Here is a 24,028-nt window from a genome sequence, read left to right as displayed (position 1 = left end):
AGGAATTGATTTGTAGGCGCACGAGAGCCCAGAGGAGTAATGAGCTTAGAGACAAACTCTGGAGTGAAGCTCTTTGTTTGTGTGTCTCTGCAGAGCTCAGAAGGGATAAACAACGCGCTGCACATCACATCTGTTACGGTAAAGTTTTTTTAAGCTAATGTTGAATTCATCTTTTGCTTCCTGTCTTTGAAACCCTTGAATGGATTTGTTGGCAGAGAGGTGTGAAATTGCTTTTAGCAGCCTGCTAATTCCCTTACATGGCTCAATATAAAGGGCAGCAGATTGTCAACATTTGTAAGTAAGAGGCGAAACCTAAGATAAATGTGTTGCCTCGTGGAGGAGGAGGAGGGAGCGCTGGGTAATGTTTGAAGAAGAAGACAAAGATGAAGACAGAGAAGAACAAGAAGACAGAACAAGAAGACACAGAAGAAGACACAGAGGAAAAAGACAAAGACATCGAAGAAGAAGAAGACGAAGAAGAAGATGACATAGATGAAGAAGAAGAAGACGTGGAGGAAGAAGAAGATGAAGACGAAGAAGAAGACATAGATGAAGAAGAAGAAGACATGGAAGGCGAAGACAACATAGAAGAAGAAGAAAAGGCATCAGCCCCATATTTCCACTCTCTGCTCTCGGGCTTCTTGTAATTGGCAAACCCGCTTTCTTCCCCTTGAAGAAGTCGGACATGTCCATGTGACGTCGCCAGGACCAGGCTGTGGATCAGGCTGTTGTTCTGGCTGTGGACCAGGTTGTGGACCAGGCTGTGGTTCAGGCTGTGGACCAGGCTGTTGTTCTGGCTGTGGACCAGGCTGTGGACCAGGCTGTGGACCAGGCTGTGGACCAGGCTGTGGACCAGGCTGTGGACCAGGCTGTTGTTCTGGCTGGGGACCAGGCTGTGGACCAGGCTGTGGATCAGGCTGTGGATCTGGCTGTTGTTCTGGCTGTTGTTCTGGCTGTTGTTCTGGCTGTGGACCGGGCTGTGGATCAGGCTGTGGACCAGGCTGTGGATCAGGCTGTGGATCTGGCTGTTGTTCTGTCTGTGGACCAGGCTGTGGATCAGGCTGTGGTTCCGGCTGTGGACCAGGCTGTGGACCAGGCTGTGGATCTGGCTGTGGTTCCGGCTGTGGACCAGGCTGTGGACCAGGCTGTGGACCAGGCTGTGGATCAGGCTGTGGATCTGGCTGTTGTTCTGGCTGTGGACCAGGCTGTGGACCAGGCTGTGGATCAGGCTGTGGACCAGGCTGTGGATCTGGCTGTGGTTCCGGCTGTGGACCAGGCTGTGGACCAGGCTGTGGATCTGGCTGTTGTTCTGGCTGTGGACCAGGCTGTGGACCAGGCTGTGGATCAGGCTGTGGATCTGGCTGTGGTTCCGGCTGTGGACCAGGCTGTGGATCAGGCTGTGGATCTGGCTGTGGACCAGGCTGTGGACCAGGCTGTGGACCAGGCTGTGGATCAGGCTGTGGATCTGGCTGTTGTTCTGGCTGTTGTTCTGGCTGTGGACCAGGCTGTGGACCAGGCTGTGGACCAGGCTGTGGATCAGGCTGTGGATCTGGCTGTTGTTCTGGCTGTGGACCAGGCTGTGGATCAGGCTGTGGTTCCGGCTGTGGACCAGGCTGTGGACCAGGCTGTGGATCAGGCTGTGGTTCCGGCTGTGGACCAGGCTGTGGATCTGGATCTGGCTTTAGTTAAATATGTTGTCGGGGTCGACTCTGACTGTGTGTCAACACTGCTGAACAGCCACTTCTCTGCACACCGCGACCTCCAAAGTCACTGTGACTGTAAACGACTCTCATGACTCCAGATGGCGTGTCGTTGTGAAGTGCTCCTTCCTCCCGACTCCCCCAGACACTGAGTCATGAAGCACGAGTGTAAATCATGCTAAAAGAGTCGACTGAATCATTTGCGGATCTTATTTGCATGATTAAAGTGGCTTTGTAGGTGGCGCAGCACAGACTGAGAGCAGAACCCCATTAAATCTACTTTGATTCAATGTTGTATAACAATTAAACATAAAACCTGCAAGAGGGTGAAAACTGTCGAGTGCAGTCATGTTTCATCCCAAAGAAAGGAAAATACAAAGAATGAATGTTGACTCTTTCTGCAAACCACAGATGTGGAAACTTCTTCTTTTCACTTAAATCTTCAATTTAAGCTGCGACAACGCTTTGCTCATGCTCTGGTTTGGTTTAGGCACAACACCGACTTGGTTAGGGTTCAGAAAACATCATGTTTTGGCTTTAAATGCCTGGTTCTGTCACCTCAAACCTTTCTGGAAATGTCCCGAAGGCTTCTCTAAAGTTTTCACTGTTGTGGCCTCAAACATGGCTTGAACTCGTCCAGACGTCTCATGAGAAATAGCAGTCTCACTCTTAGAAATGTCCCGAACATGAGCAGATTGATCGCCCAGCTAAATGAGCACAACTTTAATATTCAACATGAGGGATAGTTGCTTCTTACAGTAAAACTAGACGAGCCGTCGTGCAGTTTGACCGACTGCAAGCTTACAACAGGGATGTAAACAAGGTGGGCAGTGCGTTCAGCATGTTTGTTAGAGCTCACACACTTTGTTTTTCTGCAAACAGAAACTTTGCTTGTTTACTGAAAAAATCTCCGCAGGGTGTCGAAGCCTGGAAACAGTGTGAGCCGCAGACAGACACACAGACGGAGATTAAATCGTTACTTGGCCGGAGCGAACTGAAGCTCCTGAAAACATGCACATCTCACTGAAATACATCATCCTGTTTGTATCAGATTCGTGATTTTATTCTCCAGACATCCAAACATACTCAGAAATACTCATAACTCATTTCTTTCTGTAATTTCCTAAAAAGAAACTGACGTGTAACTGGAATTAACGAGATCTGTGAAGTAGTGACGTCAGTTTTCACATTTCAAGATCGATATCTAATCTCAGGGATTCAGATTAAATGTGTTTTATATCATTAAAGGTGGCAAAGCGGAAAGAAACGACACGGTTTTGTCGTCAGGAGGACGGTGATGTTACAGAGATTTCATCAAAATACAGAATATAACGAAGAGCGGCGAGGGGAAGACAAACTTCCCTCTGATACCGGCGGCTCTGAGGGAGGTTTATCACAGGAGCTGACCCCTGTGTAGGTGATTCGTGTCTGTATTAGTGCAAAAAATCTTCACTCGAATCAGGCTCGGTCCACATGAGATCAGTCAGCGGAGCAAACGTAGATAAAAGGCATCACGCAGAGACAAAATCAGGGGCCAATCACAAGAAAGGCTATCGGGAGGAGACACGCTGGGACGCTCGCTACGAGGAGACAAAGACGAGCTGTCAGAGAAGACGGGAGCACTCAGACGAAATACTCAAGGGAGGAGGAGATAATAAGGTGTAACACATCCGGGAGAGAGGACGATCGCACAGAGGCAGAAATGAGAGACCGCATCCAAATCTCCATCCTCCAGACTCCGTACGTAACGTGATGTGTTCACTGTCATCACGTCGAGTCTGCACGTGCATGAGACCGTAAAGCTGCTGATACGTCCCCCTAAAGACTACAGTCATAAAATCAATTTGATAACCTTTACTTCTACATGTTTCTCTATCATGATGTGGCATCTGGTCCGTATCGCAATGAATTGTGGGTAAGTAAAGCACAGAAGTAGACTCTTGTCCGCTTGAGAGTCCCGATGGACCGGATTAAATGTGAGTTTCTCTCGCTGACTTCCTCGCTGCGCATCCGCAGAGTCTGCAAGTGCAGCCAAGTACCGAACATTTGGACGCAGCTTTAAACACCAGGGTAAAAAAACAGGAAACAGAACTAACAGCCAAGAAAAAAATAAAAGCGTGACCTGAAGACAGATGAGACATTTTTTATCAAAGTCTGAACTGTAGCTGATGTACGAGCCTGGGCCTCCGGCGGACCCCTTAGCTCCCACGGATGGACGAGGCTCTGGGTGAACAGAAGCCGGTCTGTGTCACCTCGCTGTCGTACGGGCTGGATTAATAAAACCTCACTGCACAGACTGTGTGTGTGTGTGTGTGTGTGTGTGAATACAAAAGCGAGCGAGCACGCCAAGCAAATATTTGATGCGTGGCAACAAACACAGGCTGAGCTCACACTCAGCTCAGCGTCACACACTCACATTTACTGTATCAATATGTGCAGCCTGTTATTCAAACATGTGGGTGTTTGTATCAGCATTCATTATTAATGAGCATGTGTGTGTGTGTGTGTGTGTGTGTGTGTGTGTGTGTGTGTGTGTTAGGAGGGCAGCTGCTCGTTTGACTTCGCCTGCCAGCAGAGGCAGGAGAACGGCGCCGGTAACAGGACGCCTCGCTCCACGCCGCCTCACCGGCACTGATCTCACAGCTCACGTCGTGCAAAGCCCAATTAAGAGCAGAGACATCACAGAGGACGAGGTGTGCTCAGTCTGTGTGTGTGTGTGTGTGTGTGTGTGTGTTTGTGTGTGTACATGTGTGTCCATCCGGTGAGTCTGAGTGTTTTTTCTTCGGGGTAGCATCGTTCTGTTTTCAGGTATTTCTATTCTTGTATGAAGGAGAGGAGAAGAAAAGAAGATGATGTCATGAGTTTGTTGATTCTCACTGATTTCATGTTTTCACTGTTAAAAGTGGAGCTTGGATGAAGGTTGCAGGTCAGGATGGGGGTTAAAAACAAGCCCTAAGGAAGAGCGCCATGGCTTGGAATCCAACTCCAACTGTGTAATCACAACCCTGCATGATGCGCGGCTGACCAGAGAGACTTTTCTGTGAGCTAACATTTAAAAAGACGCAGCTGTAAAAGCGTCGCAACCCCCCACAACATGACTCGTTGGACTGTCACCATTTGGTCCAATAAAACACTAGATTAATGACGTTATTAGGATGTTACGTTCACATCTGGACACAGATGGAGCCAGAGAGTGTTTGGAGTGATGAATGAAGAGAGACAAATATTTAATTGATCCTGTTTGAGTTGAGCTGTGAGTCACACACACGAAAAAGATAATTTTCAAGTCAATAAAGTCTCAGTTTGTCATCAAACTAATGAAACAGCAGACTGAAAGTACGTCATTATAAAGACGACAGTGTCGTTAGTGACGTCGTCTCCTCACTTAAACATCGCAGAGCTGCTTCTGTTTATCAGCAGCTCACAGAACTGAACCAGAACCAACATATATTGTTAATAAGAGCAGATTTATTGTGATTTCCACCTTTTTACGACCTTTTCTGAGCCCGGTTGGCTCCATGTTGGTGTTGAGCCGAGCGAGACGATGAAGTTCACTGAGCGGTTAAACACAAAACTACACAAGATTTTACTTTAATTACAACAAACTGAGACTTAAAACTGACAAACATCACGTGTGTGATTCATGAAGTCTTTCCGAAACACTCTCATGCTCCAAATGTGAATGTTACGTCCTAAAAAAACTTAGTTTCATTCAGTGTCATCAGGTTTTGATGAATAATATCCTGTGTGAAGAAAATCTTATTATATGAACGCAAAAAGACGATATTGTTAATTATATATACTCTCAATCTGATCATTAACGTGTATCGATGGCGTGTGAAGTAGACGGTCTGTGTGTTGCATCAAGATAGTTTCAGGTCCAGTGCTGCAAGATGTGCACTTAGTCACTACACCGGTCTGAAACGTCCATCGTGCGGTGAAACCAGCAGCTGTTCTTCACAACTGGACGGCGATTACTCGTCCCAGCGTCTCACATGTTTGTCTAAGAAGAGCTTCCTCCCACACACAGCTCAGAGACGTCTGCTCTGACACTCAAATCTGTGATTATGTCACTTTTAAACATGTATTACATCCGTCTAAGTAATCAGCTTACATGCAAAACAGCGAATGTGAAAATGAAGTCGTTGCTGAAGGTGACACCTCTGCTCGCTGCGTGTGTGTGTGTAAACATAGAACAGCTATCCATGTAAGCAGCATTCACAGGCAGTGTCATCTATTAATACTCTCCTATGAGACCTCACGTACTAATTCCCACTGACTGTGAAGGCAGCAGACGGGGTGTAGACTGTGGCGGCGGCGGTGGCGGCGGCGCCCGGAAACAAAGGCCATGTGGGAGCTGACCCGAGGTCAGCCTTAATCACACATGTCATTTACAGCTTCAGCAGCTGATCTGAAAAATTCTGGCATCTCTCGCTCGGCTCTGATGTGTCACTGATTACAATGTCATTTAAAAAAAAAAAAAAAAAGTAATAAGTGCAGCAGGCGTCACCTCATGAAGAATGAAATTGCTGTTGCACTGTTCATAACAAACTATATTTCCATGGAGAAATGTGACAGAGGCAGCGGGAGGCGGCAGCGGCGGCGTGTTGGCAGAGGCAGCGGGGTAAACACTGCGACTGATGAGCTGAAAGGTTGCCATCAGCCGAGCCGCGCTCCGTGTGCATGCGTGGCCGTTCTCCAGTGTTGTGTGTGCATGCGTGGCAGCGTGTACCTGTGTTTGTGCCGTCATGTGTGTCGCCCAGTTCTTGCCAGTGGGATTACAAAGGAGAACAAAATGGAAGAAATGGAAGGTCACTGGGGTGGTGCGGCGTTTATTCTGCTCCTCAGAAGTTTGTCTGGAACAGCACGATGTCGGTGTGTGTGTGTGTGTGTGTGTGTGTGCACGGGGCAGATTAACAACGCCACGTGTGCGACAGCACGCGTCTTCGCTTTGATTGTAGATCACAGAAAGGAAGATGAAATTGGTGCACTTCTGCAGCAAGGACAGCTTTTAGCTATTTCCCCTCTGCACAAGCAAACACATTAATACAAACACAATCAAATAAATCACATTAATGTTTAGTCACTGCTATGATATGATATGAAAGGCTTTCCGTTCTATTTTAGCAGCTCAAGGAAAGATGATATCTGGAGGAAAGGTGACTGTAGTCGACCCTGACTGTCACCAAGCAGCCAGAGCAGCGTGATTTAGTGCCTGCAAATCATTCTTAGTGCTTGTTTTAACCCCGCAGCATCACAGTTATTCAAGCGGTGTCAGGGAAGCCTCTCGCCAAACCTCAGCGGCACTAACAAATTAAAACAATATGCAAAGAGTGGATGTTCAGCTCCACTGTGCAGGATAATACATGTGCAGGGTTTGACAGGAGAGGCCTGTTTTCAACTTTGATTGTAAGGAGGAAAGTACACGGAGACATCGTTGTTCACACGTTAGCTCATCATCTTGACCCTGTTGGTTCACGAACATATCGCGTCTTGCGTGCGTGAAGCGTTAACTTTTGAGAAACGTGCACAACCGATGCTTCAAACAGACGCGGATATGAGAGGCAGCACTCACGTGTATTCTGAATATGAAGTTTTGGGGAAGAAATTGTCTCTTGGTTTCATGACTGAATGAACTAAATAAATGACACAATTTCATACAGTATGACTTTGTTTATATGTGGCAGACCCTGCCATCTTTCTAGCTTTAAACCTTAGCAGTGGCGTGCTCAGACTTTTTGAAGGGCAGGGGCGAAAAGAAGGGCACTTTAGCGCGCTTTTGGCTCCCAAGAGGGCACTTTAGCGTGTGTTTTGGCTCCCAAGAGGGCACTTTAGCACATGTTTTGGCTCCCAAGAGGGCACTTTAGCACATGTTTTGGCTCCCAAGAGGGCACTTTAGCACATGTTTTGGCTCCCAAGAGGGCAGTTTATCATGTTATAACCAGCCAAGGGGGCAGTTTAGTGTGTTTTGCCAACCAAGAGGGCACTTTGGTACACTTTTTTGGCTCTCAGGAGGGCACTTTAGCATGTGTTTTGGCTCCAAAGAGGGCAGTTTATCATGTTTTAACCAGCCAAGGGGGCAGTTTAGTGTGTTTTGCCAACCAAGAGGGCACTTTGGCACGCGTGTTGGCTCCCAAGAGGGCACTTTAGCACATGTTTTGGCTCCCAAGAGGGCACTTTAGCACATGTTTTGGCTCCCAAGAGGGCACTTTAGCACATGTTTTGGCTCCCAAGAGGGCAGTTTATCATGTTATAACCAGCCAAGGGGGCAGTTTAGTGTGTTTTGCCAACCAAGAGGGCACTTTGGTACACTTTTTTGGCTCTCAGGAGGGCACTTTAGCGCGCGTTTTTCAACAATTGAACCTTAGTGTCCTCCAAGAACAGCTTGAAGTAAAGTTTGTATTATTGCCTCATTAATATTGTAAATGTTAGTTTGAATTTCTTCCCCAAAACTACAAAGTGCTGCTTGCAAAAAATATAAATATCCATATTGAATATTACATATATAAGAGCTGAGCTTTATATCAGGAGGCGAAGCAGATCATGTTGGTGTTCCAGCTGGGCGACAAAGCTGCAAGCCGCTGCTCGAGACGGCGTTTTAACGCTGTTGTTAATGAGACGTCTGGACAACCTCCAGCTGTGTTTGTGGATACATCACTGGACATTCGTCACGAGCCTGCGGGACATTTCCACAAAGGTTTGATGAGACATCACCAGGTATTTGAAGCCAAACCCTTCAAAGTCCCTTTAAAGATAAGTAAATCTTCAGCATAAACTCTGATAAAGATGAGAGCAGGATTTGGTATCATCAAAACAAATACTGTCTCCATCCTGCTTACAATTTTGGACAGACAAAATTTGCTTTTGCTTCGATTTTGTGGAAAAAACATACTGTGATGTAAATCACACTAACTCTGGAGGGAACCTCTAAAGATGTGTGACGTCTGGACGCTCCTCCTTCTCTTCTCTCTCTGGAGGCAAAACATACCTGAAATTATAATTATAATATTGTTCTGTACTGTGTTGCTTCAGATGTTTCTTTTGAAAGGCCCATTAGAGGGAACATAAAGAAGACGGATCATAGAAATACAGGTTTTACTGCTTGAGATAAAAAAAAAAAAAAAACAATAGAACAATCAGCAGGAGTTTGACCTGCATGACTCGCTCGGTCGCCTCAGGCTTTAAAAACCCTGTGAAGGTTTCGTATAGATTAAAAATTTGCATTCTGTGCAGAGCTCTCCAAACCTACGGCACAAAGTACAAGATCACGTTTGACTTTTGGAGGGGATTATGAAACAGGTTCTTTGATTGATGGAGTCGAGGTGACTTTAAGCACACATCTCTAATCTGCTGTGAGTTTGATAAACAATTGAAATCGGCCAAAGGTCTCTGTCCTTTTTATAGAAATGACGTTTATTCAGCTTGGTATGTGTGAGACTGAAGGCCATGGACACGTGAAGTGGGCTGAATAACTCAGAATCATAGTTGTTATCTAAATGGCCAAAGTGGATCCACCGTTAGCAGTCAGTGAAGGTAGCAGAGCTCGTCCTCGTCGTAGTTTTCAGTGGGAGTGGAATTATTAACGGGAAGCGAACGGCGGCTTTAATCAAATCAAATTCTTTTCTTCAGTCCGACTCGATTCGCTTCCTCTCGGTGAGAGAAAGAACATAAATCCCCTGTGATGTTCCTTCAATTTAGTCACTACAAAGCACAAAAAAGCCTCCGTGCTTTCCCTCCGCGCTCGCTCATCTACACGCGATAAACAGCTTCCTCCTACAATTCAAAAAGTAATTAACGGCGCTTGTTGACTGTTTTTCGAATAGCTGTTTTTTCTCTCCGCAGAGACACTCACATCTTTTTGAAGTCGCACACTTCGTATTCGGGCCAGTCGATGTAGCACACCACCCGGTCGGGGAGCTGGTCCGTGGTGGAGTAGTAGTACTGAGGGAAGGCCAGGAGCAGAGCCAGAACCCAGATCACCCCCACCACCACTTTGGTCTCCGTAGACGACATGCGCTGCTTCAGAGGGTGGATGATGGCCATGTACCTGCAGGGGAGAGGGCACAAATCATGAGCGGTGTGATAATGACGCTTTCTAAGACCAGAACAATATGCACGGGGGAGAATTTATCCTTTGAGCCACAGTTTCCTGTTACCTCGAGATGTCCTTTCAAATTAAAAGGCCCCAAGAATACTTGTCGTTTTGGTTTCCAGTGCAGCATTTAACGAAAAAACTACCAAATAAATGTAGTCGACCAGATCAGACACAACAGATGTAGACACAACTCGAGACAGTTCAGGTTTTTCCCAAATGTGGCAAACGTACACAAGAAAGGGATCAGGCAGAGACAAAAACAGGGTCACTAGGAAAACGCCGGACTGAGACAAGGGAAGACAAGGGAGGACGCAGACTAAATACACCATGGATGGATAATTAGACACATGGGAGACACATCAGGGAGGAGCAGACGATCACGAGGACGGGAAAGGGATCTGAGACAATACGAGAGCCGGACACCAAAGTGAAACACGACCTGAAGTTCAGACGAGACGTGACAGCAGTGGATAAAAAAGTACAGTCTTTATCTTTAAAACGTGGAGGAGTGGAAGTAGACGGTGGCAGAAAATGGAAAATGTCAGGAGTTGCACAGATGGATTCAGTGTTCAGTGTGTGATCGCGGGTTATTTCTGTCCTTAAGTGTCAGAAATGCTCCTTTGTGTCAGAGTCATAAACTCAGAATAGAGTTTGCGAAGGATGAAAACAAACTACGAGCTGCAGGAAGTCGTTATTCACACACACGCTCGCCCACGCAGCTGCATCTGAAACACTCACGAGGATTAGAAGAGCTCGGGTCAAACAACACAAAGAGAGACAAAAGTCATACTGGTTTTTTAAAAGACGAATGATGGGAGAGCGTCTCTGGAACCAAACCAACAACACGGAGACCGTCTGTCTGCCGCTGATGTCAGATTCTACTGGAACGACTCCCTCCTCGGCAGCGGAGTAATCATTCCACATTGTCATAATCACGCTCCTAATCAGAGAGTACGACGCAGCGCATGAATAACTTAAAATGACCTTGTGCATCGTTAACACTGAGCCTCCGCAGGAAATTGGTTTAAAAGACTTATGCAGGCAGAATCCATTTCCCCTCGGTCAGAATACAATACATCAGGGTGTGTGCAGAAAATCATTTGCTTCTCTGCTGATTCACTTTCATTTAAATCCCTCAAACATTAGTTGTTCTTACTAAAGTCTCTTAACTCCGACGTGGTTATTATAAAGCATTTCACAGGGACACGTTTCTTTTCTAAACTTCAGTCTGAAAGCAGCTTTAATAGAAAAACCAAATCACCACGAGGTCACGCTGAGACACCACAGCGACTTCCAAGAAAGAATCGGCGGCAGTGATGTGCACTAGGGGGGGGCAGGGGGGGCGACTCGTGGCTCAATTGTTGAAAAACGCGCGCTAAAGTGCCCTCCTGGGAGCCAAAACGTGTGCTAAAGTGCCCTCCTGGGAGCCAAAACGTGTGCTAAAGTGCCCTCCTGGGAGCCAAAACACACGCTAAAGTGCCCTCTTGGGAGCCAAAGAAGCATGTCAAAGTGCCCACTTGGGAGCCAAAACACATGCTTAAGTGCCCTCTTGGTTGGCAAAAGACACTAAACTGCCCCCTTGGCTGGTTAAAACATGATAAACTGCCCTCTTGGGAGCCAAAACACATGCTAAAGTGCCCTCTTGGTAGCCAAAGAAGCGTGTCAAAGTGCCCTCTTGGGAGCCAAAACACACGCTAAAGTGCCCTCTTGGGAGCCAAAGAAGCGTGTCAAAGTGCCCTCTTGGGAGCCAAAACACATGCTTAAGTGCCCTCTTGGTTGGCAAAAGACACTAAACTGCCCCCTTGGCTGGTTAAAACATGATAAACTGCCCTCTTGGGAGCCAAAACACATGCTAAAGTGCCCTCTTGGTAGCCAAAGAAGCGTGTCAAAGTGCCCTCTTGGGAGCCAAAACACACGCTAAAGTGCCCTCTTGGGAGCCAAAGAAGCGTGTCAAAGTGCCCTCTTGGGAGCCAAAACACATGCTTAAGTGCCCTCTTGGTTGGCAAAAGACACTAAACCTCCCCCCTTGGCTGGTTAAAACATGATAAACTGCCCTCTTGGGAGCCAAAACACGCGCTGAAGTGCCCTCTTGGGAGCCAAAACACGTGCTTAAGTGCCCTCTTGGTTGGCACAAACACACTAAACTGCCCCCTTGGCTGGTTAATTTATTTTGAAAACATGATAAACTGCCCTCGTGGGAGCCCAAAACCACACGCCTATAAGTGCCCTCTTGGGAGCCAAAACACATGGCTTAAGTGCCCTCTTGGTTGGCAAAACACACTAAACTGCCCCCATGGCTGGTTAAAACATGATAAACTGCCCTCTTGGGAGCCAAAACACGCGCTGAAGTGCCCTCTTGGGAGCCAAAACACGTGCTTAAGTGCCCTCTTGGTTGGCAAAACACACTAAACTGCCCCCTTGGCTGGTTAAAACATGATAAACTGCCCTCTTGGGAGCCAAAACGCGCACTAAAGTGCCGTTCTTTTCGCCCCTGCCCTTCAAAAAGTCTGTGCACGCCACTGATCGGCGGACTTGTCTATTTCTGTTGCTGTCACTGCAACATTTAGAGAAATGTAAAACACGACTATCCGACCGCAAAGTAAAGCTAACGTCACATATTGTTTGAAACAACATCGTGACACCCAGCAAACTGTGGCGACCGATACTGAACTCGTGTCCGCGCAGGAAACCTGTTAGTAAAAAGTGTTCAGCTCTCAGAGTTTCTGCAGCTTCTGACTAAATCTCTTTAGCGTCTCTCGTCCTGTTTGTTCTCACAAACATCTGCATTTACTGCTGCTGAAAACAGACGAGCGCTGCATTATGTTTAAGAGACACACGTAAAGCCCAGTTGTGGTGGAAATCCAAATTCTTGGTGCCGAGTCAGACCGCGCAGAACCAGGACCGGCGACAGGTAACACTGAAGACCTGAACTATCACTCTGATGTCTACAAATAATTAACTTCAGCGTGATTATTTTTTTGGCTCCCTGTTAAAGCAAAGCTCTCCAGTGGAATGCCGCCCTCAGCACAAAGAGGCCTAATTAAAGGCTTAATCCCACTAATAACCTAAATGAATCTGCTAAATGGACGCTCTCCCTCTAATTATATCAGAGGCGAGAGGAGGCCTTTGAAAATCAAACGCTCCCAGCGGTCTGCCGAAGAAAAAATGGGAGATCACAGCCTCGGGTTTACTTTGGCTCTGCTTCAAACGCCGCTGGCAGCCGTGTGGCTTTTTTCTTTTTTTCTTTTTCTTCGTGTAGGTGAGTCACAGTCGTGTTGTTGATGTCAGAATCAAACACACACCTGCAGAGGACAGCGGCGCCCTCGCTCCACACGCCCGGGCCGTCATCACCCCTGCTGGCATGCATGAAAGCGAATGTCATGACCGCATCGCTGAAGGGGGTGTGCGCTTCTGGAAATACGGTCGTCTAAGATTCACACGGGATTCAGAAGAAATTCATGATGTCGAACAGTCGGCTGCAGTTAGGAGCGACACGGGGTTATCATGCACATGTACAGTCACAGAGCGTCTGTTACTGGATCTAAACGAGCTGGAAATGTGTATTTATTCTTGTAACACTTGCAGAAATTTCGTAAATCAACTCTAAACTATTTGCTGTAATTAATGTGGTTGCCGAAGAACAGATGCTCTGTTTTAAAACGTTGGAGCCTCGACATCACGTTTGGGGAATAATGTGATAAATCCCGTCACTATCGTCTCACGTTCTCCGAAACAACTGAAGCAGCTGGGGACTCGTTCTAAAACGAAACAAACAAACCGTAAAATGACTCCGTACAGCTCGTACGGCATAATCGAAGTCTCTGGAAGCCAAAATCCCCCAAAGAATCCTGAACTAATTCGAAAAGATGTAATTTCCATCCTGCAGAAATCTTCACTGTAGCTGCTACACTAAAATTGCTAGCGTAGCCCAAACTTGTACATATTGTTCTACTGTTCATATTTGTGTCCATTTGTGTGTTATTGTCTATTCTATATTTCTGTTTTTATCTCTACTGATAGTGAGTTGACCACAGCAGAATCCTCGTATGTGGAAACGTACTCGGCAATAAAAAGAGACTCTGATTCAGCTTCACAAACATCATTTTTGTGATTCGTGGCACAAAAACACATTTGTGTCTCCTCATTGACTCTCACACATTGTCCTCAGAGTCATTCCTCCCTCTGTGACATGTTGTTCGGCCCAATTGGACTGAAAACTTGAACTTTTTAGTGCCTGAGGGCGACAGTGGGAACTCCATCCTCTGCTCACTCTGTAAAGGCTTTCAGTTCGCCGTAACAAACACTCGGTATTATTATTATTCCAAACGCTTTGTGTCTGAAATCTGCTGTGCACATTCAAACCCTTCCCCACTGAGTCCATTAGTTCAGTTTGATTAGCTCTTCTGCCTGCAAATACAGTATAATTTATAGTCTGACTCCTCCAGTGTTGCTCAGTGTGAACACCTTTTTATTTAATGTTTCATTCGCCTCAAAAAACGTCAGCGTCTGCGCTGCAGTGCCCCAACAGGCCCGGCTGCAGCGGAGAGCTATTTCATTTTTATTGATTTATCAGTGGAGCTCTGCTCGCCGCGGTTCTCCTGCCCTTTATTTCACATCTTGTAAAGCACACCTGTGAGACTGAACTCCAAACTGTGGGCAATATCTGATTTGGCTCGGTGGGATACCTTGTCACGAGGTGGCAGGCAGCATTAGCAACCGGCACTGGATCGCATTGGTGACATACACCTCCAATTATCCACAACGAGCAGCTAAACTGCCACGGCAATGCTAACGGTTCGATATAAACACCATGAGGCTGCTGCAGTGTTTTCCAGAGGAGACATAAGTGATTAAGAAGGAAGCAGCCAAAGCGACAGATGAAATTGCGTGCCTTCAAGCATGCTGGAGAGTTTTTTTCTGCCTCAAATCGTATCTGAAAGTAGGTTGTGGTAATTTGATCATGAATTTGTTTCATCTGGTTTATTGGTCTCTCAGGGCATTGTTGTTGTTTTGAGGGAAGGTGACGTTCAACTCCATCAGCAGCGGGCAGGAGATAGGCTGGTGTGTGTGTGTGTGTGTGTGTGTGTGTGTGTCTGTGTGAGAGAGAGAGAATGATGGATTGTCACTGTGGTTTCCATTATTGTCCACATGCATAAAAGTCCTTGAGCCGCCTCGGTCTCATCAGTAACCAGCAAACACTCCTGTATCCTGTACAAAACCAATATCTACCTGCACACCCCTGCTTCACCTCCTCCATGATATTATTTGTGTGTGTGTGTGTGTTTGTGTGTGAGTGTGTGTGCATAGATATAGAAACCCTTTTGGGAAGGATTGTTTGAAGAAGAAGATGCGAGGTAGATGAAGGATGAAAAGGAAGAAGGACGAGGAAGAAAAAGGATGAAGAAGAAGGACAAGGAAGAAAAAGGATGAAGAAGAAGGACAAGGAAGAAAAAGGATGAAGAAGAGGGACAAGGAAGAAAAAGGATGAAGAAGAACAACGAAGGACAAACAACAAGGATGATGAAGAAAAAGGACGATCAAGAAGAAGGATGAAGAAGAAGAAGAACAAAGCAGAAGAAGGACGACAAAGAAGAAGGATGAAAAAGAAGAAGGACGAAGAAGAAGGGGAAGAAGAAGACGGACAACGAAGAGGAAGGATGAAGAAGAAGAAGAAGAAGGACGAAGTAGAAGAAGGACGACAAAGAAGAAGGATGAGGAAGAAGAAGGATGAAGAAGAAGGACAAAAGAGAAGAAGGATGAAGAAGAAGGACGAAAGAGAAGAAGGATGAAGAAGAAGGACGAAAAAGAAGAAGGATGAAGAAGAAGGACGAAGAAGAAGAAGGACGAAGAAGAAGATGGATGAAGAAGAAGAAGGAGAAGAAGAAGAAGGACAAAGAAGAATAAGAACAACAAAGAAGAAGGATGAAGAAGAAAAAGGATGAAGAAGGATGAAGATGAGGAAGGATGACAAAGAAGAAGGACGAATAAGAAGAAGAAGAAGAAGAAGAAGAAGAAGAAGAAGAAGACAAAGACTTTGACTTCTCACTCAGTTTCATTATAATTCTAATTTTAGGAACCACAGTAAATCCAACATTCAACAAGCTCCTTGGTGTTGATGTAGCAGTCACGCCTGACTGTATGGTACAAAACAACCCTGCTCTCATAGGTTCTGCTCCAGGACTCAATCAGAACTGTGACAAACTGGGTTTACTCTGTGACCGTCCTCTCTCCATCCATCTCTCTCCTGTCCGGGTCATAAAAAGAAAGTTCTCTGCACCGTGTCTCCACTCCGAGGATGGATCTGTAGCACGGAGGGTGTCACACTTATCACATGTATGTTTGTTTATTTCTCATACGAATGAAAATAAATGCGTAGCCGGCCATTTGGACTCCCAGCTGAAGATGTTCTGTCGCCTCTTTCTTAGCAGCACCACTGAACTTTTTACCACTGCAAAACACACAATTTGCGAAACATCAGACTGAAACATTCGTTCCTCCACGTTCTAATTAGCAAAGAGCCCGAGAAGATGATTCAGGCAGTGGCTTCTTGGTTTAAGTTGGCACTGCCGAACAGTTAAAAAGTGTAAAACCGTATCAGCAGATACTCGTTAACGTTAATGCTTTGACGGTGGGACGAAATCAAACTTGGCTGCTGGCTGGAGGATGTTTACGAGGCGAAAACAGAAAGCGCAGTGACGGATCTTCTCTTTTCGCTGAGTCACTTGGGTCATATCATATTAATAATTCAAGTTTAGCACCTTAATAGCTCTGAACCAGCACCTGTACTGAAGAATGCATATTTAATCATCATTTAGATGACACATGTAAATATGGGATCGGACTTTTAACACTCTGAATGCATAATTCAGATACTACACTGCATTATGTGAACATTAGGCTTCCATCAGTGAATAAACAAGCTGTTCTCAGAGGAAAACAAGGTCCCAGAACGCTGTCTGGAGCTAGGAAGGTGGCAGGGTCCGCCACATATAAACACAGTACAACAGTATGTATGTCAGACGGTCAGCTAAGTGCCTTAAAGCAAGATAGAAGTGGCCTGAAAGCCGTTTTTCAAGCTTTAATTGGAGTTGATTTTTCGCTGACAGGAGACGACAAGTGTTGATTGGAGTGTTGTTTATTCATTCAGGAGTGAGCGTCGCTCCGAGGCCGCTGTTCAGAATGATCTAAATGTGTGTGACACTTACTCTAATGGATGTGGATTTATAGAAGCACCGCTGCCGTCCTTTCCAAAAAAAAAAACGCCTCGGAGGGAAATTATTAGTGTAATTTCTGATGCGTTCCCGCTCACTTCTGGGCGATAAGTCCTAATGTAACTCCAAACAGACGCTAAACAACATGTTGTTATATCTCAGACATCTGTCACATATTTTATTGAACCCAGGACCTTCTGGAGCTGCGACCGCGCTGCAGCTTCCAGCGCCACCTGAGGCCGACCGGCACCCGTCCATCCGTCTCCATGAGTGACAGAGGCTGTAAATAAAGCCTGAACTCGTGATTCGTCAGGTCTGTCGGCTAGACGACAAGCAGACAACTTTCAAAATGCTTGTTCTCTGAATGGAGTTTGGATCGATCTGTGCTGAGGCATATCTCCACGACAGGTAGTCCGACTTCCTCGCCTACTTCCCTCCACGTCAGCTCCTTTTTCTGTCCTTTCTCGGTACGAGTGGACGTGTTGCCGTGCAGCTCTTGGTGTCCACAGACGGCTACGATTCAGGATAAATATACGGACATCAGCGACGTTAACGGCATGATGACGATGGGCTTTCGCGACACTGCAGCCATGTTGAATCCTCGCTTGAGTTATAGACGCACAAAGAAAAAAAGAAGACGAACGCTTGGAATATAAAGAATGATATCTCTGGTTTTGCTTCATTGATTTTGAACATTTCGGTGAGGTTCATTAGTTGGAAACTTGTTACACACATACATGATTGAGGAGAACCTGAGAACCAACAGAGAATTTCGCTCGCAGCCGAAATGTTCGAGGTCTGATTGGAAGTCCACATTTTCTCCATCTCTGACTGTATTCCTGTCTACTAATCCTTTTCTAGTGCGAGAACTCATACCTCCCATTTTTTTTTCCCATGCACAGAGCATGAATTACAAATAGATGCAGACAGAAGTGAAGCCAATGATGACCCCTCTGGAGACTTTGGACAGGAGAAGGAGGAAGAGGAGAAGGAAGTGGAAATTGGAGACCGTACAGTAAGCTCTCATTGACATGCTGTGCAGAAAGCCCATCTGCTGCTGTGACCCAAGTCTGATTGTGCTAAGCTGCACTACAGCTACAGTAGGTGAATATAAATGGTCCGGCACTGGAATAAACTTAAGTCTCATCCGATCGCGCTTTCATTCGTTACTATATCAGCTCCTGAATCATGTTGGTGGGGCAGCACACAGGAGGTCAGAGACGTATCTACATCCTTTGACTGCTGATGAGTCGGTCCACCACTGATTTCCAACCCAAATGATTGACAGGGCTGATAACATTCTGATCCAAAGCAGCAGCTCCGACTCACTTACGCTGATGACACTGCACTTACAAATCAGTTGCTTCTCTCTGAAGTGTTTTCTTTCATTTTTCCGGAGGCATTTAGTTCACACACGTAGATACTTCGGGTTTAAGCGCGTTTCTACACGCATATTCCATCGACTGGCACCACAGTCTGGCCCCAAAAGCGAGATTCTGGGACGTAATGACCCTTCCTTATGTGTTGGGTTAATAAAACAGACACAAGGGCAGGTGTGGATGGAAAATCAGGGTTGGTGATGAGCACAAGAAAACCTAGAAACCGCGCAAATTAATTGACAGGACCGCGGCACTCCATCGCTGCCTGACTCTGCGTGGTGCTCGTTTTGAAGCTGTGATTATGTCGGCGTATTTTATTGCTGCTGTTGGAAAATCCAGCAAATGCCAACAGGAGGTTTGTTTGTTGTGCAATAACTTTTCATTTCTACGGTCTGTCAAAACTGTGGTGGCTTACGCAGCTTCCCTCAAGCAGCCTTTGAAAGGATATAACAGCCGCCACCGGTTCTTGCTGACATGTCAGTCCAACAGGAACATCTTCAAAGAGGAGCGTTAATCTGATGGGGTGATTTTTTTGTCATTTAGGTTTTGGCTGACTTTGATCCTGCGGTGTTGTGACTTTCTTTTGAGTGTTAAAGCAAACTCTGCGTCTCCTCGATCAACCATGAACTTAACAAACTTTCCCGCTGCCTTTTCACACTTGAATGAAAACCTTCCACAAACTACAGAACCCAACGGAGCTGCAGCGCTGTCGACTCGTTCCACTAAATAACTTTTAACTAATCCAAACGTTGCTGTTTTTATAATTGGATAAGATTATGCTAATGTCCCTGCATTGCATAGGCTGTACATGAGATTTGCTAATCTGCATAAATCTCATTCATCCCGTCCAATCAGCTTAATCAAGAGTATCTTTACTCAGATTGCCACTTGAAACATGCACACTTCTACCTCCCCAACAGGCTCATTTTTAAATGATCAGTGCCTGTAATTTTCAGCCCGTCGCCTCTGAGTAGACCAGAAATAATTAATTCAAGCGCTGCTAAAAAAAAAACTGCCACATGAGGGAAAGTGATCACCAGCGATTCACAGCGAGCCAGCCGCATGGAAGACCAGAACTAAATGGAGGGGAAATAATTCTCACTGCATGAGACAGTAGCACAATCCAGTCACATCTTCCACGCTGCGCTGAGCACACTGATATTCTGTCTGTCAGTCTGTTTTGGAGCTTTTCATCGGATGCCTCAGGCGAGATTGTTGGAGAAACAAACGGGTGACCGGTCGATCGCAGGTACAACAACTTTGTCATTCTGGACGATTGAGCGCACTGTACGAGCAATTCAGAGAGTTTTTATTTCACTCGAGTCAACTGAAGAAGCAGCAAGAGCTCCTGTATCAGCTTTCACCAGCTGTTTGTAAGTTCTAACTACTAGCTGGTTTCAAACTAGTGATTTTTCTAAACCAGGCGGCATAATTAACATCGAGCGAGCAACTACAACAGCTGGTGTCAAAAATATGATCCAGTCCAACCCCCTAAATTATTTTCTTGTTGTTTCACACCAAAATAAACTACACCTGCATCTGCAACTGCAATAAATACACAATTCTCTTTTTTTTTAAAAGTGACCTGACTTTTATTTTGAAGTTGACCAGTCACAGGAAATGCAAAGTGTTCAGTTAGCAGCGCTGTCGATGGAGCGAAACAGCAGATCTACTTTTAATATGTCAGAGTATTTATTAGTCGCCACATCTGACCTCACACACAAAAAGCAGATCAATAATAATCAATTACATTTAACAAGATAACACAGAACTTACGTAGGCTAGTTTACGGTTGAAGAGGTAATCAGACGATTGCAGGATTACAATCTGTGTTGTAAATACTACGATTTAGTTCCAAAGGTGTCCATTTCTTCAGCAGCGAATGACAGAATCGAGTGTTATACTCATAATCTTGTTAGCGAGATTTAGCTCGTCCTAAGCAGCTTTATTTTGGCGATCTTCACATTTCCTCATTATAAAAAAGGAGTGAAATGATGGTAAGTTGAGAAAAAAACAACTCCTGAGGGGAGCGAGCTCTATAATCACCCTGACACTAGAGGATATGATTATCTTAATTAATGAAACAACTCGTTTTGCTTTTGTTGCTCTGTTAAATCTTTTCTCTGCTACATTTAACAAGGATTTTTATGCGAGAAAGAAAAGCAAGCGCTTCAATAAGAACCCAAATCTCGTTAAAATTAAGATCCAAGGGGGAAGAAATAGAAAAATGATCTCAATCAACAGGGACCTGATGAGCTTGGATGCTTCCCAACTTAATTTTTACAAACAGCATCACACTGGCATCACAGTTCAGCTGTACTGTTGATCTACGACTGGACGCCGCAGGAATGATTGAAGCAATAATTAAAAAGGAAAAAGGTCTGATCAGCTTCAGCACTTTGCTCCATCTCCCCCTGAGGAGATCCTGCAGTTTTGCCCTATTTGCCGAAAATCATATCACGTCTAGCAACTAATGGAAACTCTTAAGCTCGCGCAGGAGGTGGCGAATGAAAAATTAAGAAGTGAAATGTCGTGTGTGATGGGTCACAGTGGGTCTCGACATTTTACAGAAAATAACTGAAAAATACCTCTTCCTAATGTCACCGCACAAAGTATAAAAGGCATGAATAGCAAACTCGCAATGAGCAGATTGGATTTGTGTCGTGATTTCATATTGGAAACAGGCAAGTTCATGGCTCTCCTGCTGACAGAGAGACTGTACAGAGGAATAACAAGCAGTTAACGCTTTCGATGCGGTTGTGAGAAGGTTCTGGCCGGATGGATCCAGCCTGGGTGCAGAAGGTTTGGGGTGTATGAGGAGGATTTCCCCCTCTCTGCTTCTGATATCCGTCCCTGTGGTCACATATTGTTTTATGACCCAGCTGGGGAAACATCTCATCCCACTTCTGGTCAGACGGAAATTAAAATGCATCACACACAGCACGCCCTGGTTTATAAACAGCCTCTCAGAACCCTCGATAATGGGATACTCGTGCTGCGAGCGACACACGGACAGCTGATCATTTATCAGGTGTGTATTTGGGTTGCACCATCGTCACGTGACACGTTTGCTATTCTTGCGGTCTGATACGGTGGCCTACGAGCTGCAGCCGACCCCTTCAGCCCGCGTCCTGCTCCGCTTGGTGTCACTCGTCCTCTGGAGCGACTCTTGGAGTGTCTCCAGGCTCGTTAGGTTGAGCGGACAGGCCGGTTCTGCCCGCCGCTGTCGCCACCACCCAGCCAGTTTTCCCAAAGACACTGCAGCTGCGACAGCTAAAGCGGCCGCTGCAAAAACCGACTCACAATCCACCGCAACAGATTGTTGCAACCGACTGTTTAACAAACCGACCGCAGAAAAAACACAAATCACAACACCAGCGTGAGAAAAATGAGCGCTGACAGAGAGGAGACTGTGACTAGAAAAAGAGGAGGTCAGCTCGCCGGGACGGATCGTTTTCATTAACATAATTATCACCTGTTTTGTAAAGTGACACACACACACACACACACACACACACACACAGAATAAAGACAAGCGATGCAAACACATCTTATGAATAAAACAATGCAAATACTCAGACATGCACACACACACGTACACACTGCGCTGTACAAATGCGCATGGAGACACACATGACTTCACACCTAGTACACATACACACACACACACACACACACACACACACACAGCAGCACAGGCATTTTTATGCATCTGATTTCCATTTTCAGCCTCACAGTCACACGCGACCATCCCACTGATGAAGGGTTCATTGACGGGAGGAAAAGTCGTCAATACAAACATATAAATCTCACAAACACGTTTTCCCAGCAGGCACCACAACGAGCCAGTAAAACCAAATGTCTCAGTCTTTGGCTTTATCTCTGAGTTTGTTCCACCACACAGAGCGTCCTTCAACATAATAAGAAGTCCTCCAATAGAAAGAAGCTTTATCACCCCTGAAGACATCTGGCAGTTTTGCTTCACTGTTTGCCTGCTGAATGAATATTAGGAAGGGGAATATTAAAGCAGGGGTGTGACGGGTCACAGACGGTAACCTTCTTCACCTCCATTTTTTTTTTTAGAAAAAACTAGTCAGTGAATCCAGTAACCTTTAACCACAGCTTGTGTTTGTTGCTCAATGCTGAGGCCACTTTTCCAGACAACCAGAGGTCAGTGTGGACCAAACTATGGCTCACTTTTCAGAATTCATTAAGTGATTTCTCAACCCATGAGTGTGCGCTTATCTGTGTTCTATTGGGCTTCAGAAAACACGTAGATAGAACAAACATTTGCTTCTCAAGAGCCTCAATAAACCAGAGAAAAAAAATCTAATATCGCAGGCTGTTCGATATCATCTGCAGGGAATTAAGAGATAGCCAGCACCAGACTCCTCTGAGATATCAGTATCGTTTTCAAGGAATATTGCTCAGGGACTTTGTGAGTGGGCAAAGAGGGAATTCAACAGGTTTTCTGAGTCTCACATCAGCTTGTTTTATATTCGGCGGCAGTGCCATAACGTAATATCCGTTTATTGGCTCAATATAAAGTCTCTCTGTATTGGTTTACTGTGCGCTTATTCCTAAAAATCCTCCAGATGAATTGCATTATGAGTGTGATTGAAAACACCGCGGCTCACCTGTCCAGAGCGATGGCAGTCATCGAGTAGATGCTGGCGAAGACAGCCGCGATGGGAAAGAAGTTGTGGAAGCGGCAGTAGACCAGCCCGAAGTACCACTCGTTGTGCACGGCGTAGATGAAGTTGATCACCGTGTTGAAGGCGGACATCGAGGCTTCGGCGAACGCCAGGTTGAGGAGAAAATAGTTGGTGACGGTCCTCATGCGTTTATGCGCCATGATAATCCAGATCACCGTAATGTTGCCCACCACGGACACGACAACTATACCGCTGTACGCGATGGCCCAGAGGACGATTCTCCAGACCGGCTGCACGAACTGGTTCCACTGTAACGTGTCGTTGTTGGTGTTGTTGGAGCCGGTGGTCAAATTTGGCACGTCGGTGGTGTTGAATAAAGGATCCATTCTGCTGCCCAAGACGATAAAACGACACGTACAACTTAATTCAGTACATGACAAAGTTAAAGATCCTGGTGCCGAACGCAAAGTGAGCAAAAGTTTGAGAAACGAGTCCCCACCGCACACACACACACACACACGCACCGCACACGTTTTGTCTACGGGATGTGCAGGAAAACACTCCTCTGTATTGGAGATTTTGATTTTCAGATTCTCAGGATTCACGTGGATATTGTGATGACAGTCGATTACTCTCTGCTCATCCGTTGGCACTTTTCGCTGTGCGTAAAAACGAAAACGCGCCTTTTACGCGCACCAAGAAACGGAACAGGTCCGCGCTCCCGGCACAGCTCACACGTATCTGAGCTCTCTGCTCCCCTCTCTCCCTCTGCTCCTCTCTCTCTGTGTGTGTCTCTCCCTCTCTCTCTCCCCCAGCGCTCCTCTGCTCAAACTGAGAGACTGTACGGCAGCTCGCGGAGAGAGTCGCTGCGCTCCCGTATCCAATAAGCAGCCTCTGTAATAATGATTATGGATGAGTCCAGGTAAGTGATTCATTCCATCCTGCTCATACCGTGGCGAGCACTGGAGGAGGCAACAGGATCCTCATG

At 45.9% G+C, this 24,028-nt stretch overlaps 1 protein-coding gene across 1 annotated transcript in view; it reads right to left on the bottom strand.

Moving 5' to 3' along the window:
- Positions 1–23,826, bottom strand: part of tacr1a (tachykinin receptor 1a) — a 36,183-nt gene extending 12,357 nt beyond the window's left edge. Inside the window, exons 1-2 of the mRNA XM_030418352.1 lie at positions 23,023–23,826; positions 9,553–9,747 (exon numbers count right to left, since the gene is read on the bottom strand). Of these exons, the coding sequence (XP_030274212.1) occupies positions 9,553–9,747; positions 23,023–23,426 (599 nt within the window). The 5' untranslated portion in view covers positions 23,427–23,826. The remainder of the gene's footprint in view (positions 1–9,552; positions 9,748–23,022) is intronic.
- Positions 23,827–24,028: the final 202 nt, after the last annotated feature.

Source organism: Sparus aurata, chromosome 5 (assembly GCF_900880675.1).
Source record: "Sparus aurata chromosome 5, fSpaAur1.1, whole genome shotgun sequence".
NCBI lineage: Eukaryota > Metazoa > Chordata > Actinopteri > Spariformes > Sparidae > Sparus > Sparus aurata.
This window is presented reverse-complemented; position numbering and strand designations above follow the sequence as displayed.